This window comes from Pyrus communis, chromosome 9 (genome assembly GCF_041283825.1).
Source record: "Pyrus communis isolate YQ-2024b chromosome 9, ASM4128382v1, whole genome shotgun sequence".
In the NCBI taxonomy this organism is placed as follows: domain Eukaryota; kingdom Viridiplantae; phylum Streptophyta; class Magnoliopsida; order Rosales; family Rosaceae; genus Pyrus; species Pyrus communis.
In genome coordinates, this window is record NC_142573.1 from 1,944,654 (window position 1) to 1,965,039 (window position 20,386).

The window sequence follows — 20,386 nt, forward strand, 5'->3', positions numbered from 1 at the left end:
ACAAATAGCAAGCAAGTTCTTTTTTCTCCTCTACTTTAGCTAATTAGATACGTGGTCCAATTGCAAATTGACAACTCACTCGATTACAATAATTGCAATAGTAATTAAATTTTATTTTATTAGAAATTGATTCACAAAAATCCCCAACAAACTTATACTCGCTTTCGCCGTAGTAGGTACTTGTCTAATAAGATACGTAAATCAGTGGCGAATCTGTAATTTCCTCAAAAACCCAGGTCAATCTCATCAGCCAATCAAAATTGAACGGGCAGATAAAAAGATTGAAGATTCCAGGAGGCGCAAGCCACAGAGAGTGAGAGAGGCGGAGAGCCTCCAACAAATAGCCAGCTCGTTCATGGCGGCGCCAGCTCGCGCCTTCGTTTTCTCCCGCTTCGCCGACCTCTCTCTCAAGCCATCCCAACCGCCGCCACCGATTTCCCGCCACCTCCTCGTCCGCCCCTTACTCCCCTCCTCCTTTCCGCGGCGACGTTTGTCCGCCGGTTCAACTTCTTCCGTCCGATGCCTCATCTCCGGCGTCGACGGCGGCGGCGTGTCGGACGAGTTCGTCTCGACTCGGAAGTCCGGGTTCGACCGCGGCTTCTCCGTGATTTCGAACATGCTCAAGAAAATTGAGCCCCTCGACACCTCCGTTATCTCCAAGGGCGTTTCGGATTCCGCCAGGGACTCCATGAAGCAGACCATTTCTACTATGCTGGGGTTGCTCCCGTCCGATCAGTTCTCCGTCACCGTTAGGGTTTGCAAGGCCCCCCTCCATCGCCTCCTCGCATCCTCCATAATCACCGGGTAATAATTCACATTTCTATCCCCCTTCTTCAAATTTCAGTAAATTCAGTGCCTAATTGTATTAATTAGAGTAAAATTGCTTTGGGATTTATCGTATCAATTAGATATACACTGTGGAACGCGGAGTATCGGATATCGTTGATGAGGAATTTCGACATATCCACGGAGAATTCTGTGCCGTTGGATCGGTCGGAGATGGATGGGGTGTCGGATAGGGTGGAGAGCGGGGAAAGGGATGGTGGTAATGGTGTCGGGGTGAGTAGCGAACTTTTGGATTCAGCAACTCCTCAGGTTTTCCGCGATTTGCCTCCGGAGGCTTTGAATTATATCCAGACGTTGCAATCAGAGCTGACAAATGTGAAGGAGGTGAGCATTTGCTCTGTGAATTTTCTGTCCTTTTCATTTCCACAATTACTAATGCTTTTCTTCGAATTGAGCCTAAAATAGTCGAAAATTCTAGTTTGGATTGCTTTTTTTTAGTTTTGAAAGCAAGATCAAAGCTCATTTTTGTTTGGTTTATGATCTTCCAAGTTTTAGTTTCTGAACATTTTTATATTCATTGTATGTGTCTTTATCAATCATATATACGAAGGTGGCAAATCAACCCATTGGGTTGTCAATAGGTAACTATTAAGACCCGTTTAGTTTGATTTCACTGTCATAAGGTGGTGAGATTTGTGGTGGTAAGAATGGTAGTGGTGATGATGGTGTAATACCTTATTATGGTGAAATCAAACTAAACGGGTCTTAATGGTTACCCATTAACAACCCAATGGGTTGATTTGCTACCTCTAGGTAATGACGCTTAAGTTTTGTGTTTTTGAGCTTAATTTGATATTGAAGTTAAATGCCTGAAGGATTGTGCATTGTTTTAAGCAGAATGTGGGAATGACATGTTTTGGTTTTTTCAGGAACTGAAGGCGGAAAAGCAGGAAAATATGCAATTAGAATATGATACAGGACCTAGGAATGATTTATTGGACTATCTACGGTCTCTAGATTCTAATATGGTAATAATCTTATTTTGTGATGGAGTTGCAATTTTTATGAGTCCATCCTTTCTTATGATGCTACCATCATTTGTTTTAACAGGTAACTGAATTATCTCGACCGTCATCATTAGAGGTGAAGGAAATTATACACCAGCTTGTTCAAAATATATTGCAGAGATTCTTCAAAGACGGTACTTCCTCAGAATTTGTTGAAGATTTGGTGACAGCGGACAAAGAGATTGGCCTAGATGCTGATGGCGAACTTGAGACCATAGGAACTTCACGAGATTACCTAGCGAAGCTGCTTTTCTGGTTAGACTCCTGTCATAGTCCTCCTTAAATGGCTTGTTTTTATTGCTTGTCCAAATTTGCTTTGCATGAAGTCACTTCTGGGAATGGTCCGCCGTAGAGTCGTGGATGCAAAGTGCTTCAGATTTTTCTGATAACTTCGTAGTAGAACCAATTCCATTAGCCATTGAAATCTGAAAATTCACAATTCTTTTGGCAGGTGTATGTTGTTAGGTCATCATTTAAGAGGCTTGGAGAACCGATTACATTTGAGTTGCGTTGTTGGATTATTGTGAAGAGAGGAAAGTGCGAAGCGTGTACATTCTTCATGTTCATCTATGTCAACCTTGTTTGTTTTTCATCTGTATCATTCTTCTTCTTCGAAATGAAAGCGTTTTACGGAATAACGCAATAATTTTCGCTTGTTCTTCTGACCTCTTGCATCTTGGTCTACATAACTTAACCTATCAAAGATTTGGAAAGACGCTCTAAAAAAGATATTGAGCACTTGGAGCAAACTGAAACTTGATACAAAACCGAGCGCATTGACGATTTGGGCATATGTTGTTTGGCAAAATGGAACAATATGTTCCAAAAAATTTCATTCAGTTCAAATCTCTCCCTCTATTTACATCTGGTAGAAATAATATTTCTTCCCATCTATCAATGAATTTCTGTAAAAAAAAAATAATAATAATAATCCTGTTACTAATTAATGCTACAACATAAAAAATTGTTGATGGTGGTCGTGTTGAAGAAGATGCAGATCTTGAAGGTGACTTTGGTGGTGTTTGTAGAGATCGTAAGGGGCCCAGAGAAGATCGACAGGGCAAGGCATTCCCAAATCCAGCCGCGTCCATGGCTTCCCGCCCCCGCTCCAATGCAGCAAACTCACTGGACCCGGATGCAGAGGCCTGCAGCTGTTCATCAAATTATCGCCGCCGAGGCCGTGCTGGTTCCACCGGTGGTGAATCGCCTCCACGTCGCCGCCGAACACCAGCAGAAACGGCGGAAGAGAACCCAGCTCGTAAATCCTCTTCTCCTTCTGAATCTCCATCCAATTCTCGATCTTTCTCGTGAACCCTCCGGTTCTCCATCTCACCAAGTCGATGACCATCACGCCGGTGTTGAAATAGCACGGTTGTTTTTTATCGAACGCCTTGGGGAGCTCGGAATCTCTCCAGAACTCGTCGGAGAAATACTTGGTGAAATTGGCGTGGCAGTACTCCGGAGCTCCGATCACTTTCGACCCGGATAAGGAAATCCCCCATAACTTCTGGATATCATCGACGACAACGACATCGGAGTCGAGATAGATCACTCGCTTGACGCAGGGGTCGAGCAAATCAGCCAAGTAGCTCCTCGCGTAGTTCAATGGGTTCTCCAGAGCTCGGCGAATCGAAGGAGAAATCAGATGGTTCACCAGACTCTCTCTGAAGATATAAACTCGGAAATTAAGCGCCGGAAAAGTTGATGTCAGAATGCGAGAGAGGTGGTGAGAATCAACCGAGCCGGAATCCGAGGAGACGAAGTGGAAGAATGTGTTCTCCGGGCAGGAGGCTTGCTTGAAAACAGAGTGCACAGCGGCAATGGTGCCGCGCAAGTACTCGGAATCGATCGTCATTGCGACGTGGACGAGGGAGGAATCACAGACGTCGTTTGCTGCACCCGGAAGAACAGGGCAGCTGATTCCGTTTGTGTATTTGGGAGCTTCTGAGAAATCCATGTGGAATCGTTTTTCATTTCCCGGTCGGGTTTGCGAGTCCGGGAATGATCGGATTGCGTTTGCGGGAATGGGGACGGCGGAGAGGAGGAGGAGGAGGAGGAGGAGAGAAATGGGTTTAAGGAGAAGCATCGTCGGCGATGGAGGAGGGGAATGGAAATGGAGAGGAGGAGGAGAGGAAGGAGTATTTGTAAGTGAAATGGTCAACGAAAAAGCAAAGAGAGAGAGTAAACGTCTTTTTTGTGTTAACAGAAAAACGCGTCTGAATATTATTTGGTTGCTTAAATTGTAATAATTAGTTAGGAACAAAAAATTAAAATTGCACTAACAGTCCCCGTAGCTTATTCGGGTTTTCATTTTCATTCCGATAGTTTGTTTTTCTTTCGTGTTAATCCTTGTAGGTTCGCTTCGTTAGCATCATTTCAATCTGGCAATGAGGCCGAATTTTTTTGTTTCTCAGTTATGAATCAGTCGCAAGCGTCAACTCGGGTGGATTTGTTCTTTTGTTTCTCAGTTAAGTTGTTTTTCAGCTGTTGTTTTCGTTGCAGGCTTTTACAAGTTACGCTTATGTAGGGAAGGAGTTATGCTCATAAAAAGCACTTTTAGTCTTTGTATAAGCAATCCCAAACATGTCTAAAGTAAAAATCAAAACAAACTTATTTGGATGAAAGTGCAAAAAAATAAATTGTAGAGAAGAAGGTGAAATTTCTGGAAAACTGAGAGGACAGTTATGCAATATAACACATTTGGTTTGGTGCAGAGAAATTTTCTTGCAGGTGGGTTGTTTGAATATTATTTTAATATTGGATTAAAAAAAAGAGAATATTATTTTAATATGCCTTTCCACTGGAGCTTCTGTCCAGCATGGGAAGCCATGTGGCCATGTGCTTTGAACAGCTTGGATTATCATTACATTATTGCACTTATTGTTACTCAATGGCAAGTGTCCACATGCCATGAATGAGAATGAGGTTTAGTACGGATTTTTATTTAGAGAGAGAGATTCAAATCATTTAAGTTTTTGAATTTTTGCGAATTAGATCAGTGAAATAGGCTAATGAGACTGTAGAATTGAAGTTGACTAGTTCAGATCTCTCGATTTACAGACTCCGAAAATGATTATATTTATTTTACTTGTGGTACCAAATAAAATTAAAAAAAAACATTTATCTTGGACTAAAACACAATTGTTGTTTTTACCTTTCCAGTTTCGAACATAGTATCCCTTTAAAATTAAAAAAGTAACAGAAAATCTCAAAAATGATATAAAATATTTGAAGTTAATGGTGCTGCTGGAATATCGCAATTTTCATCAAAAGGAAAATTTGGTGCAAAACCAAACGCATATGCGTTTTAGAATTCATACAATCGATCATACCTAGTGATATAAGGTTTGATTGTTATTTTTTTAAAGTTATAAGTTGACCAATTATCATGGGTGACGATGTTCCCCTTGTTACTATAATTTTTTCGAGAGTAAGTAGTCAAGTTTATATATACATTGTAGAAAGCATCTAAGATGGCCTAGAAGATAAATGTGACTTGGGTTTACTTGTCACACAAGTTATCCGAGGTTTTCAAAATCTTAGAGCGACTTGGGGACTAAATTGAAGCAGGTTTGGAAGCCGACTAGTCAATGGCCATTATTTCCCCCTGGGAGTCGTAGATTTGACAACAAATTTGACCACCTTTGATTTTTCCATCGCGTAAATGGAAAACATAACGAAAAGACAAACAGAAATATGCAAATGACAGAAAAATTAAACTTTAAGTATAAAAGTGAGACGAAAAAAAAAAAAAAAAAGTACATAAAAACTTAGAGAATAATAAAATTGGAATTTTAAAAAATAAAAGTTAACCAACATGGCTTCCAAACGTTAAGAGTTCACGTGGACAGATGAGTCTTGTAGGAGAGGCGGCAACCACCTGGCCGGCTGTTGTCACCACAACGCCGCAGCTCCACAATTCCATCTGGCAGTTTCACATTAGATTTGAAGAATTCAAGCGAATTTAGACACACAAAAATCGGTAATTCCAGAATGTAACCGTTGGATCCTTATCTAACAATTCAACGCCTATAGATTTCGAGGCATGCTATGAGTCGGTTCATACTAGACAAACACGATAATTTTATCTCGTACAAGAGTGAAACTTCAATGCGACAATAACAGTATCTCAAGATAATCGTACATGGTCCATGGCACTGCATGATTGGGTTGAGAATACCGCGATTGAGGCATCCCGGGTGCAGGGAAGATCTACTCCCAGGAAACTTGAAACGTGTTTAAAAGTTGAGATGACAAGGACTAACCGGAATGAAGCGTCGTTTAAGAGAGATCTCCCGGAAGCATGTCATTGTGTTATTGACTCGGAACGCCAGTGACATACCCACAAGTGTAAGTCCAGAAAAAAGGACTTGAGAAAGAGAAGGTAAAATTGCAGAAAAAGTCTTTTGATTCAAGAAGCAAGACAAGTAAAAGAACGCGGATATACTTAAATTTCTTATTTGGAAAGTTTATACCAACCCCAACTATTCACATAACTGCATCAGTTTCCTACACCAACATATCCTAAACATTATACAGGAATTGGACTCACCAAAGTTCCAATTCCGATACCAGGCCGCTTCCTGCCTCTATCACTATACTCAAATTTTCGTTAACGATGCTGAAAGTTTGACAGACTTGACTCAGCGCAAACAGAGAGGCGATAAACAAAAAGTTCAAGATATAGAAACTCACTTTCTAGGATCTAGTACTCACACTGCAAGATCAAGCCACTCTAAAAGTTGTAGCTCCTCTGTTGATGCTCATTGCTCCATTTCCATGATCGTACTGCTTCCTGCAGCCTGGACAGCGCCCGTCTGCCTCTAGAATCCTTTTGTGGCAAAAGAGGCAAAGCCGAAAGCCGCATGAACATGGAATAAAGCTCGAGTCTGTGACATCTAAATCCTCATAGCATATAGGACATGAAGAAGGCTGGGGCACGACGTTTTGCCATGCCCATGCAATGGCTCCATGGCCACAATGCCAGTCTGATTGAACCACGAAACTATGCTGTTTTGGCACATTGGGCAGATTCTGAGGACGGGAAGCATCATCAGGTCTCCAAGCACAACGCGCCGTACGTGACCCAGGAACCATGTTTCTGTTCTCTGGATTCGATAATTCAACTCCAGGATTCTCGCTAGATGGTTCAAGGCCTGTGGGTTCAACTGTGATTTCAGCTTTGGAAGGAAAATCAATAATAGGGGTATGCTTGTTGTCCTCTGCATTTAAAGCATCGGCCACAGCCTCCCAGTCATCTAGACACCCATCATCAGCATCCTCCTTGCTGACATTTCCCAAACAATCACTTCCACTGCTCTCACTAAGATTCTTCATCGAATCATTACAATCCAAACTGCTTCCACTCGGACTGGTTGTCAGAGACTCCAAATCACTGTCATGGATGCTCGAACTATCATTCTCTCCTCCGGTTGAACTCGTTTCCAAATTGTCCAATGATCCATTTTGCCCTTTCTCTACTTGCCTAGATGGTGTAGGAGACCCACCCCTCCCATCCGAGTTCACTTTGTGCCCTTTATTCTTGACTGCATTGCACACGAAGTTTATTAGGATCAAATGTATATAAGAAAATTTTGATAACTACTAAAAATCTCTAACCTGTTCCACAAAAGCCGTTAATGTAAAACTTCGTTGGCTTTTGTGGGGGTGGGGAGAAGAAAAATCAAGTCATCAATGTCAGGGAAAACGTCAGTTGCCCCATCATAAGTCAGTTGTGCAAGACGCATATTGAAAAAAAAAAAAACAAAAACAATTCAGAAGCTAAGCCACTCTTCTGTCTTTCCTGAATCGATGTGATCAAAATTTCTACAAAAAGCTCGGCATCTTGATTTGGTTCATAGAACTACCTAAGGCATGAAAACGAATTTTCCCTATATCCATTGATCATGTCATTGATCGAGTAATGACGACCAATGGCAGTGAACTCTTGACAAAGAAACCAGCTTTACTTCAAAATTCTAGGTAAGAACATGTATGACACTTTAAATAAAGGTCCTTTTTCTTTTTCTAAATTTTTAACGAACATCATTGTGCTCACCCGATGCCTAAGTCTACATTTCGCAAACTCAAAGTTCTGCATCCAAATACAAACATTGTCCGATGCCCAAGTTTCGATTTTCATACCTCCACTAAGCATATTAGCTTCCATTGTTTTATTTGTTGAAGCATACTAGCTTCATTGGCAATCCAAAAAAGTAAATTTTTTTCTGGTCTTAGTGAAAATTCATATTTCAAAAAAAAAAAAAAAAAAAAAAAAAAATTTCGAGAGAGAAGGAAGCAATACCATGTGAAAGCCATTGCTCGCGGCGAACATCGAGCTTGCTCTGCTTCAATTTCGCCAACCTGTTCGTCTGAGAAAAACAATTACAAGTAAGAACAAATTCACAATTCACAACATCACAAAAATTCAACTTCAATTCCGCCCAAAAACCAAAATTGAATTCGAATTTCAGGAATGCACCAATAACCCTCGGCCGAAATTGAAACTTTTCATATTCGAATTTCCCTCCATTTCCAAGCACACGCAGACGTATGCACGAAAGAGAAAAGACAGAGAGCGGAGGAGAATGGACGACATAGCCAGCGAGCTTACCCTCTTCTTCTTGGCCAAGTCTTTGGTGACGACAGGAGAGCAGGATATTGAACCCGAACTCATTGAAATCGGAATGAAAATTCGATCCACAAAACCCTAGCTCTGAAAACCCCCCACAGGGAATGATTCGGAAATGGAAGAGAGAAATGAGAAGATAGAAACTGGGAAATATAGTGTGCGCGTGTGTGTGTGTATATATATATATAGAAAGAGAGAGAGAGGGGGTGGATAGGGAGGGAGTGGATATTACGAAATCTTCTGGCTCTCTTCTCTCTTTCTTTTTATGAGCTGATTTTTTCTTCCACGCCCACAGCCAAACACTACTTCTGCCTGCCGGTTTTACGTATTTCTTCGATTCCGAAACTGCCCTCGAGATCCACCTTTATTTACTTGCGTACGCTTTTCATTTCCATTTTTAAAACATTCGTTGAAAAAAAAAAAAGCATTCATGTCAATGAGCTGAAAATAGAAAAGGGATAAATGAAAATCACAATTTGATTTTTTTTTTTATCTTTTTATTTTAGGGATGAAAGGATTTAAGCTACATAATTAGAAATTAAACTTATTAGTTAACGATTCAAACATGAGACCTCTCTATTTACGTAAAAAGAAAAACATCAGCATAGTCTGATTAATTTAATATCTTATTAAGAGCACATCAATTATGTCGAAATTGGCTGCAATGCAAACACTGTCAGACGATTAAGATGATGTTTGTTTAAATATCAAAAATACGAGAAAATAACTAATTGTTGATATTTAAACGAGCCAAGGGCATTTCAGTAATTAAACGGTGCAGATTCTTGTTACTGCTGGCGGAGCTCAAGCCACAAGTGGCGCGAGCAGGTCGACATGCAGAAAGTGGATCCCCAAACGAGGAGTCCGTTACACTTCCACGTACGAGAACCACGTGACGGCCCATTATCCATTATCCATTATCTACGGTTACCGGATTCAACTAACTCCGGCCCACTTTCCATTGGAATTGAATCTGCTCCGGACCTTGGTATCCGGAGCCTAAAGAACAAGTCATCTGAACCGCTGATTGGTGTGTAAAAGAAATCAGAGCCGTTGATTTTGTATGGTGAGGCAAGAAAATAAATTAATGAAACCGTTGGATTGAATTTGTGCGAGCCAGATAAATTGATTTCTAGGCTCTAAATACTAAGACAAAGGTCTGGAGCGGATCCAGTTCCCTCTCACGCTAATCCAGTTCTCTAGGCCCCGCCCCGTTCTAGCTTTGTTACCCAGATTCAGCTTTTACTTCTTCCTTTCTGGTCTTGAATCTTTCTTTAACTTTTTTCATCTGTTTTCCGCGCGTAAAGAAAATGATTTCCGCACATTACTTTTCTCCTTCCACACCCTGTTTATTTCCATCCCAATGTAACTGATCCGAAAACACGGGTGCGCATATATAGTTTCGGTGATAGCCAACTCAAAAATCTTTCGGTAAGAACAGCATATATAAAACCACAAATTTGTAGTAATGAATCTGTTCTATGAAACATAATCTTATGGTGGAAAAGAATACTGATGCAGTAATGCCTGCAAAATGCTGGTATGAAACCACAAATTTGTAGTTAAAAAGCTCGGGATTTGTTAAAACTCGCGTGCTTTTCTGCTATTTGATCAATTTGTTACACTTACACAGTGTGCTTATGGAAGTGGGGAAGAAAATATCCTATCTATGACAAAGATTAAGAACTATAACTTAAATACCTTTCTACGAAATTATCATACACCAACCTTATATACACAACAATGGCTCGGAGGCCAATCTTCTGAACGAGACATGCTCTACGTGACCAGGCCCGCCATCATCCTTCTCCAGTCTCAGAAATCGAGTAGATGACTCCTGTTCAAGAAAGCTTGGCTTACAGTCGTTCGCAGAACTTGTATGGCAGTGGAAGATACGAAAAAAGGGCATATGTTTTCGAAATGTTTATCATGTCTACCTTTAGCTTCCCAATGTCAAACGATTTTCCTTCTAAGCTATGATGAGATTGATAAGAATTTGTGGAACCGCTGTACTCTCGTCTGATCACTATATGGTGATCGGGCCTCAGATGTTCTCCTTTTCCTTCTCATACGGAAGAAGTAATCTTCTGTGTCAAGAACGTAAGAGATCTGCCACATGATACTATGATGAATAAAACTCCGTGCACAAAAAATGCATAAGTGTGTGCGCGTGCGCACGTGTGGCTATTATTTCTCCAGCTTCCAGCTGTGCTTATATTGTAAAGAAGGTAAAACTGATGGTGATGCTGAAGATAAGAAATACATACGAGGGCAAGATACCTTGGATGAGTTGCAAGCTATCTTGCACTCCAAACCATTGACTAACTGAACACCGTCCATGGCCTTGCAAAAGGCAGAGGATTCATCTTGCCCTGCATATTTGCGCTTGTTTCTGCAAAACGGATTGGATCAGCAAGTTATCCATTAACTAACAAAAACACTAGAAATTTTTGGCTCATTCTATACCACAAGGTAACCTGAGCTGCTGTATATGACTAATTATTAACATATCATAACAATGTGAGAGGATTTACATGTAATTTTTCCTGCCAAAAAACACAGGAAGAAGCTAAATCCATCAGATGGTACCGTATTTCAGTGTCTATCATGTTTCTTCAGAGAAGTATAGCAATTCTAGCACTTTTAACATTAATGAAGAGTGCATTATCACCTCTGAAGGGTAATCCCATGCGGCTCCTTTTTTCCAGGATAAACCGGCAGAAATTCGTTGTGCAGATAGGATGCAAAATTAGGTTCCATGGAAACTGCAAACACCTCAGGCTTTTCACTCACACTGTCCATCAGCTGGATGGACACCCGGGAGGGTGAAGAGGACTGCACAAAGAAAATTAAAAATAAGTAAATCATAAAATAAGAAAGTATATTCAAAAGGGTAGGTTTTAGTCTAATACATGGGCAATTGTCAAAGAACTTACAAATTCCAATCTGTAAATACTCTCCTCATGAATGAGGACACGTGCATTTTCATGATAAACAGAATCAATTAACTTCCCAGTTTTCCGGGACTTTTCATATTCATATAATTGAAGCAGCTTATTGTCCGTCTCATCACTTGCAACAGTTTGAAGCTGCATAAATAACCACTAATCAGAACCTTGGCAGCAAAAAGCAAACACACATAATTTTTTTTTTTTTTTTTATTAAGTACATAATTTCCAGTAAGCAAACCTGTTTGACAAATTTATATATTAATTTGTCCAAGGTGAATAATATATAAGACTGGTTTCCAATAATAGCTCGGCATTCATCCTCAAATTTTGCATTATCAACAGATCCATCAAGCAAATTGTATAGAGCACTCAAAAATCTGCATGATAGATGAATAAATTATATGATTAAAATTGCTTTGAACAGTTGCCACAGTTCTAATCTATTATCTATACAAAAGAGAAGATGGCCTGAAAAATACCTGGCATACAGATCCGAAGAACTGCCATCCTTTGAAGTTCTCCATTTCATTTCTGCACCTGTGGAACTTGTTTTTGCAGATAAAATCCTTTCGTATAGAATCTGCAAATCAAATAAGTCAAGCTTATATCCAGTTGTAAATAAAAGACAAACTAACTTCCAAAAATGAAAGAAAATGTCTCTTACTTGATGAAGCCTACAAAGCACATAGAAATTATCATTCCCATAGAAAACGCGAGAGTCTTTCCTTTCTTCAAGTAAAGAACCTGGTACATGCTTCGCAAGAGGTTTCACAGACAAAAGAAAACGTTCTGACAATTGCAAAGACATTCCATCTCCTCCAACATGGTGCCCATCCACCATCCCTTCAGCCTCACCTTCACTCTCAGCCTTACCATCAATGTCATCCGGTTCAGCATCTTCATCATCGCCTTGCTCTTCTCTGGAACATTCATCACCAGCTGTCTCACTGCCAGAGACATCTTCACCAGCCTCGGAAACATTTTCACTATTTTCATCATCTGCATCTGCATCATTTTCTCCAGCTTCCTGACAACTAATGTCTTCCCCATTCCCAGACTGAAACGGTCTGCTTTCAACACTGCGGTTTTCCTTAGGCATAGCTTGCACCCCAGCATCTCCAGAGACAACAAAGTTATCCTCCCCAAAGTCAGCAATTGGTGATAATTCCCCCTCTTCCTTTTCAATTTTGGAGGGCCCAACAGACTCTTCATGACGACTGTTAACTTTAGTGCTTTCTGGAAACACTCCATTAGCAATTAAAGCAGGTTTTGCATTATCGACACCCTGAAGCACCAAACAGTAAATCAGTAGCATTGCCAAAACCATAAGGTGAAATAAATAAATTAAAAACAAAAGCCATCACAGATGACAATATTCACCTCTGACAACAGAACAGCATCAGCATTTCCTTTCTGTAAATGGTCATTGCCACTAATAGAAGCACCAGGCCTTGACGTGGTTGCAGCACACCCTTCAATTAAAAAAAATTCACAGTATTCTAGCATTATTATAACTCTGGAAAGTAAAATAAATCATAACATCGAATAAGATGCCATTACAATAAAGAAAATCAAATTCAGAAAAACAGACCTGATAACACTTCCAAGCTCGTTCTACCATGATTATTATCTGCTCCAGTTGGATGTGATGGTTGACTGGACGGCCACGCATTGTCCATGCCGGTGACCAGATACCTTTTCTTATGGACATCCATATTCTTCTGGTCTTTTTCTAGTTGAATTTTCTCAGATATAGAATCTTTCCTACAGACAAGATCTGCATCACGACTTCCATCTTCTTTAGCTGAGCTATCCCCGTTAGCCAAACTTTCCACTTCTGCTAAAGCATTTTCTTCTTCATTACACACAGATTTGGGCTGCTTAAAATTCAATGTGGCAGAATCACCACCAGGACTTCCATCGCTTTCTCCTATGCTTGACACAGTACAATTCTTAGCCCGATTCCTACTTTTGTCAACATCTTCATCATCCTCTGAATCATTGGGCCGAGAAGAAACACCCAGCATTGGCTCCAAAAAGGTAGTGTAAAGTCTCATAGCCTTATTTAATTGTTCTTTTGTTGAGAAAACCTCTTCACATGAATATTGGACAAGTTTATACAAGTCTTCATGTAAGCTGATATCTAAGTATTCAAACTCCATATGTGGAACTATAGATTGCCTGTTTCCAGCAGCAACGGCCAGAAGGATATCATCCTCTATCTGCTTTTTCTCTTTCAATTCCTTGATCTCGGCCACCAAAGCTGTAAATCAATAGGAGTCAGAATCAGCACGGAGGAACAGTTAGTAAAAACCCACAGAGAGAGAAGTGCTCAAGGAAACTAATCGTCAAATTAAAAACTTACATTTGCTACTCAAGTTCTTTGAATCTTGTTGTTTGAAATAGAAGCTCCGGTGATCAAGTGATTTGTAATGGTTTTTGGCATATATATCAGCCCAGACCTTGTTAAAATCGGATCTACACCTTGTCCATTCTTCTTGTTTCTGCTTCAGGCGAGTTAATACAACAGGCAAAGCCAGAGTTGGATTTTTCCGCAGTATGTCCACCACATCAAGACCATGGTCACCATATAAACGTTCAATGCACCTTAAGTTTAATGCTGCAATAAAATTAATCAAATGAAAAAGGTCAATGCAGTTAAAGGAGCTCAAATACCAGAAAAGATACCTGACATTTAATTGCTTCTCAATCAGTTAATAGATACCAACCAGTGAAGTGGTCTTCAATACGGATTGAAGTTTCCATGCTGTTCTTATTTTCATTAATGCTGTTCAAGAGTTCCTCCGCTCGCTTAGCAGTTGAGCTCACCGACTCTAACAACATATCCAACTCAAACCTAAACTTTCCAAAATGAAAGCCAACATAAGTTTACAATAATGAACTAGCATGTACTGTAAAGGAAATGATATTACATCAATAGTGATCTACAGAACCTACTAGGACCTCTATCCATCCATACGATCATGCAAGCTCACTTCCATACCAAAAGTAAAATCAACAGCCTTGTACCAAACATTACCTATCATCCTCGCATCTGAACAGACTTTCTTCATACTGATTTCTGCGCATATGTTTAAAAGAGTAATCTTCACTTCCTGAAGTCACAGAGACCCAATGGTCATTCAAAACCTGAGCACCAAGTTCTGATCTCTGGCTTGCTGAAGGTATTGGATACTGCAAAGGGACAAGCAACAATAAGTTGAGCATCAGAATATGTTACATAGTCCTATATTAAGTACATAATGTTAACCCGTACGTCTTCAGGCAGAAGCCGATAGCTTGGAGTACAACGTTCACAGTTAGAGAGATCAAGCTCTTGAATAGATTTTGCCCAATACTTCTCCCTGTATCTTTCCTTTTCTTTGGCTCCCTCCATTTCACGCTTTGGCTCTTTATCTTTGTCCTCTACCTTCACCGGTCTAGAAAAAGGAACAGGACCATCACTGCTCAGAGATTCTGCAGTCAACAAGTTACCAATCAGGATTCTCAAATTACAGAAGCAAGCAAAAATTCCAAAGAAATGAGAAATCACATGATAGCTCAAATTATGCCATGCAAAAGAAGAATAATTATTCTTCCAAACGCAGATAGTACAGAAACAGATCACTTAGTGTCTTATGAAAAAAAAAGACCAATGGAAGACTAATATACATACTTCTACTCATAACACCAGCAAGGAACCCATCTGCAAGAATAAATCCCATCAGATACAATCTAAAAGAAAAGCAACCACAAGAAAGCAGCTCAAAATTGATGGCATTTAAGTTACCTATATTCTCACAACGCTCCAAAAAATCATTAAACTCCTCCATAAGATCTGAATACTTTCCCAATAAATCAGTCACCTGAGATGGGTAAAGTTTACTGGAAAAAGTCAAACTAGAGGCAATAGCATTTTTTAAGAAAGTTTATTGAATAGAAAGATAAATATGTGGTTATCATGAAGTGTCCTTCGTCCAGTTTCCCCTAGCTCAAAGAGAGAGCACAAAATGCTTGACTTTAGAAGTGTTGATTAACTGCTGAACATGGAGTAATACGTACCAAACCTTGCAGATCATTCCTTTTAATTATTCCGTTGCTATAAATGTTAAGCAACTTCAAAAATGCCTGGTAGTCATCTTGACTACACAACCTCTCCTTCACCTTCTCACAGAAAACGAATCCCTGGCTGTACATGCCTAACATAAAAATGAGAGACCATAAGCAACACTGACGTAATAACACGAGAACTGAAACTATAGAACTTTAAAAAACAACAATTATGTTCCAAAGAATGATGAATGTAAGCAAAATAAGCTGCATCCATTTCCCAAGGATTTCAAAATCAAGTACTGTGATAAAAAAAATTCAGGTTTTCTTAATATTGAACAGGGAAACATTACAAGGCGCATTGTGGGTTAAAAGAATATTCAATTAACACATCTCTAATGGCAGACTTTCAGACCAACTACCAGAAATCACGTCTCTTTCTCCAGGTAGAATTTTACACTTATACTAAAACTAATCAAACGATGTGCATTTTTGTTAGTTCCATAACCTAAAATCGTATCAATGTTGACAAACCAACAATTTATTTCATAATTTTATGGCAGTGAAGACTAACATTTATGATGGCTATTATCATGAGAAACACACATATTGCCATTTCAAAACAAATTACAACTCCTTATTCCATCTACAAACCAGAGAATAAAACCACACTACCTAGATGCAACACATTTAAGAAAGGACCATGAATGTATATAACTGAAACAGTTTCATCATAAACTCACTCTTTAAGGAGTCCTTGTCATCATAAGGAGCAAAGTTAGCAGTCAAACCAAAACCTTCAACCTTCCTGGTGGATTTTCTTTTGTCAGGAAAACGCTGCAATTTGTAGACACTGTTATCATTCTCTAATTCTCTATCATCATCATCCCGATTTCTTCTATCCCTATTCTCCTTTTCACTACGCTTTCTATGCTCCTTCTGAACTTTCACCGTTCCTTTGTCATCGTCTAGCTCAGGACAATCAACACCAAGATCACGATCAGCATGGGATGTCATGATCCTATCCCTCCTACGTTGCTGTGAAAAGAAGCCGGCCCCCCATTACAAATCACTAACTAAACAAGAAAATGTCAAAAATATAATAGAAAGAGAATTTTGCAATTACCTTCTCCATATGCATTGGCCGAAATGTGGGTGTAGCAGAGCTTCGCTCATTGAAACGTGGAAATGAATTGCGGCCGTATTGAGCTTGATGTGCTGAAGCAGCTGCTGACGCATCTGGTAAAAATCTGGTGAACTCATCAAGCAAATCGGGATGCTCATCAAAAAGAGCGGCAACCTGTAAATTAATTTAAATTACTAAGAACATAGGGAGGAATATTTTCTCAGGTAAATAGAAATACCGTGTAACAGAAAACAATTCAACATCAAACGCCAAAAGTGAAAATTGTGTATACTTACCTCACTGTAAACCTCATTTATATCCTTGTGCTCCTTTCGATACATGTTCAATATGTCTAGGAATGATTTATAGACATGATCATCATTTTGGAAACGTTTCTGTGGGGGCATAAATCCATCAATCAAACAGAAAATAATAAATGTTTACACTTGCCATTAGAATAAAATTAAACATATTCACCTTTATCTTGTTTACAAAACTGATAGCTTCCTCAAACTCAACTGTCTTTTTTGGTGGAGTCTCATCTTCATCGAGGGTTATCTCATAACCCTTCGGCAAGAAGGTATTAAAGCCCAAAATTAAGTTGTTATGCCCTTTAAATAATTCCTTTACTCTTGCAATGACACCTGCTGTGTCAGTTCTGAAAAAGACAAAAACAGGAATCCAGTAGCTGAGGAATCAACTAGGAATGTATTACGATAGAAAAAAGAATGATAATGAGCACATTGATACCTTTGGGCCTTGAAATCTTTCATGACCTCAAGAAACGTATCGTATTTTTCTTTTTGGTCTAAAAACATGTCCTTCACCTCTTTGAGATAGGTTAGAGCGTCATTGGTGGTCAATTTCTGTGAAGCACCTCCTCCTCCTCCAATGGGCCCAGCTCCACCTACTCCAACGCCCCCTCCTCCACCTCCTCCCCCCGGTATCTGGGATTGCCTATTGCCCCACATCCAAAAAATGATCATCAAACTCAACATATAACTATAAAATAAATACTGTCAAATTCATGAAACATCATAAACAAAAGAATAATTACTCAATACATACAACTCCTTCCTACTTCCCCTGATAGTTGTTTTCTAAATCTAGTCAGCTACAACAGAAAAAATGGAACATACTTCCAGAAAACAAAGATAATCATCATTCTCAGGTACTATTTCCGTCAACATTCTGTCTACTGCATTGATCTAAGCCCCAAACATAAAACTATATTAATATTCATCAGCAGATTTAATCTTCCTAAACATATCTGCTGAAAACAACATACCTAACAAAATTTTCAGAAAGCTCTTGACTTTACGTCTAAAAACCGAAATCATATCTGCTGAAAACAGCATACCTAACAGAATTTTCAGAAAGCTCTCGACTTTACACTAAAACCCAAACTACTACTCAGTTCAACTCTAATAAACAACAAACCCTAAACAAATTGAACAAATTTCACGATAAAAAAGGACCAATCCAATCCACTGCAGGTTAAAAAGTACGCAATTCGACAACACAACGATCAAATTACACCAATATTCACAAACAAGGGCAACAGAACCAAATCGCGCACCGATACACTGACATGGGAAAAATTAAATCCTCACAAACCAAACAAAACATAAAGCAAATCATGCAATTGAAGAGTGATGAACAAATCATGGAACTTACGAGTCCCCGCGAGACGAACAGGGGGGCCGCTTCACTTGAGGGCCGACGCACACATCATCTCTTACTCTCTTCATCCCTGCCAAAAAAACCAAAAATCGCAAATCAGAAAATTGAACACAAAAAAAAAAAAAAAAAAAAAAAAAAAACAGCCATTTGCCGAAAGCAATCGTCGAAGACTTACTATTCTGCAACAGATCTTTGATCGCGCACAGAGGAAGAGAGAGAAAGAGAGAAAATTAGACCAAAAGAAAGGAGAGAGAATGGCTTTGGAGATATCTGTGATTGTCTTCTGCTTTCTGCTGCTTCTTGTGTTACGTTAGGAAGTGAATTTTGTGAGAGAAGAGACGAGAAGGGAGAGATTTTAGGTTTTGTAGTTTTGGAGGAGAAGAAAAAACGTGGAAATGGCAAGTAAAATAATCGGAGAGAAAGAGAGAAAAGAGAGAGAATTCGAAAATGCGAAGAGGAACGGAATGGCTTTTGCGTTTTTGGGGTTTTGTATTGAAATATAGCTCATCTCTCTCTTTTCTCTTCCCATCCGAGCCTCGGCCTCCACTTGCCAAAATTAAAAAAGAAAAAAAAAACAACTGGCTTGTTCGGTAGTGCTTTTAAACTAGTGAGAACGTTTTTAATGAAAGTATTTTCGAAACTAATTTATGGTTAATTTGCAAGTGAATTCTGAAGTGTTCTATATAAAAACAATTGAAGTGTTTTCAGTAAGAATCACTTCAAGTGCTTATTGCAAGAAACACGTCGAGTGATTTTATAACTTAAACTCATTTTTAGTCATTTAAAAATGTTTTCAAACGAGTCATATATCTCTTCTTAAATAAATGGATAATTCTAATGAGACAATCAATTTAAATCATATAACATGATTTTGAATATTAAATATTAATTAACGTGCTCAATTAGTATCACGGTTTGCACTAAAAATTGATTTACTCTAAATAAAGTCACCGATTTCGTTATTTGTTTTTTCTGACCAAATTATGGGCCGGGTTTTGGACAATTTCAGCCCATGATTAACTGTCATGAAAGTACATGTAAAGTATGTTTGGCCTACTTTTTTCCCATGTTTTTTTCAAAGAATGTTGCCCTTCTTTAGTACTCAAATTTTTGAAAAAAAAAAAAAGAGGTTAGAATAATGCCACGCTCTTGGAACTATAGCCGAATCTGATATTGCTCTAAAGTTGTATTGACCTAGCTTTCCCACAAGAATGATGTTTGATGTGTCATTTTGTTCCACATCATTAAGTAACTTAAAATACTTCGTCAATACCACAAAACAACTATGTCATCTTGACGAACTTAATGATTAGTAGTTTAAAGTGAGACATCAAAACGCTGGTTAGTGGAGCGTAACTGTCATATTACAACATTGGATTTTATTGTAACTTAAAAAACGGTTGCTATAATTATGGATTTTAAATTTGATTTAACCAAGTCTCTGGTTTAATTCAACATATTTACGTATTGGACTTTTGTATATATGACTAGAAATTGCTCTCGTTCTCTAGATAATGATGATGTGTCAAATTTTAAAATTATATGTATCATTGAAATTTAATACTACAATTTAATAATATTTTTTCTTACTTGTAAGTGAGAAGTTATAAATTTAAATATCATGAATGAATTGACATTTTATCATTCATTATTTTAGTTTAAAACCCTAGACTCAAAAGCACGCCTACAATTTTGCTCAAAATGGCGAAAGGTGAGTTGGGCCGAAATGTGGTCCTGTCTCCAACTTCAAGCTTTTGTTCAATTTTTCCTTTGTATGTTGCTTGTTTTGTTTGTTTTGTAGAGAGGCTGCCCCTTGTGACAGTTGGGATTCTTAAACCTGCAACCGCACAAGTTATTTGAATAGATTTTTCAGTATGTCGGGTACATAATTTTTATAAATCAAGTATTATAATACAAGTGGTTAAATACTTAAAAAAAATTTCAATCATCTGTATTATAACACTTATTGTACTTAACAGTATTTCCAGCGGCACATTAAAACATTTCTTAATTTTTTCAAGTGGAGTTAGGCTTCAAAACTGCCAATCCACGCAAGTACACAAACCTGGTGCCTTCCTCCTCGAAGCGGTAA

At 38.8% G+C, this 20,386-nt stretch overlaps 3 protein-coding genes and 1 pseudogene across 9 annotated transcripts; 1 reads left to right on the plus strand and 3 right to left on the minus strand.

Annotated features, from left to right (window-relative positions):
- Positions 1-280: 280 nt before the first annotated feature.
- On the plus strand, positions 281-2,511 carry LOC137740027 (uncharacterized). The gene is made up of 5 exons (XM_068479814.2): positions 281-804; positions 909-1,170; positions 1,716-1,814; positions 1,897-2,108; positions 2,305-2,511. The coding sequence occupies exons 1-5, from the start codon at positions 356-358 to the stop codon at positions 2,378-2,380; spliced, it is 1,098 nt and encodes a 365-aa protein (XP_068335915.2). The 5' UTR covers positions 281-355; the 3' UTR covers positions 2,381-2,511.
- A 137-nt stretch (positions 2,512-2,648) lies between these two features.
- LOC137740026 (putative galacturonosyltransferase-like 10 pseudogene) lies at positions 2,649-4,065 on the minus strand (annotated as a pseudogene). The gene has a single exon (XR_015966329.1). The product of XR_015966329.1 is annotated as a putative galacturonosyltransferase-like 10 pseudogene (transcript).
- A 2,216-nt stretch (positions 4,066-6,281) lies between these two features.
- On the minus strand, positions 6,282-8,777 carry LOC137740040 (uncharacterized). 2 transcript variants are annotated; one of them, XM_068479827.2, is made up of 3 exons: positions 8,467-8,777; positions 8,158-8,224; positions 6,282-7,399 (listed from the first exon to the last, which is right to left on the minus strand). In XM_068479827.2, exons 1-3 carry the CDS (start codon positions 8,527-8,529, stop codon positions 6,579-6,581), a joined length of 951 nt encoding a protein of 316 aa, XP_068335928.2. In that variant the 5' UTR covers positions 8,530-8,777; the 3' UTR covers positions 6,282-6,578. The 2 variants fall into 2 exon arrangements, with proteins under 2 accessions (XP_068335928.2, XP_088555782.1); XM_088699656.1 differs by having other exon boundaries at positions 8,335-8,664.
- A 1,284-nt stretch (positions 8,778-10,061) lies between these two features.
- On the minus strand, positions 10,062-18,832 carry LOC137738929 (paired amphipathic helix protein Sin3-like 2). Of its 5 annotated transcripts, none has more exons than XR_015966328.1 (24): positions 18,470-18,827; positions 18,289-18,364; positions 17,362-17,568; positions 17,089-17,269; positions 16,908-17,006; positions 16,612-16,785; positions 16,229-16,523; positions 15,498-15,634; positions 15,226-15,301; positions 15,112-15,141; positions 14,713-14,912; positions 14,476-14,630; positions 14,165-14,292; positions 13,801-14,055; positions 13,027-13,698; positions 12,816-12,907; positions 12,100-12,720; positions 11,915-12,015; positions 11,674-11,812; positions 11,421-11,573; positions 11,156-11,319; positions 10,752-10,876; positions 10,422-10,593; positions 10,062-10,321 (listed from the first exon to the last, which is right to left on the minus strand). XR_015966328.1 is itself a non-coding variant. In XM_068478395.2 (24 exons), the coding sequence occupies exons 2-23, from the start codon at positions 18,360-18,362 to the stop codon at positions 10,459-10,461; spliced, it is 4,200 nt and encodes a 1,399-aa protein (XP_068334496.2). In that variant the 5' UTR covers positions 18,363-18,364; positions 18,470-18,832; the 3' UTR covers positions 10,062-10,321; positions 10,422-10,458. The 5 variants fall into 5 exon arrangements, 3 of the variants coding, with proteins under 3 accessions (XP_068334496.2, XP_088555780.1, XP_088555781.1); XR_015966327.1 differs by having other exon boundaries at positions 11,397-11,573; XM_068478395.2 differs by having other exon boundaries at positions 10,765-10,876; positions 18,470-18,832.
- Positions 18,833-20,386: the final 1,554 nt, after the last annotated feature.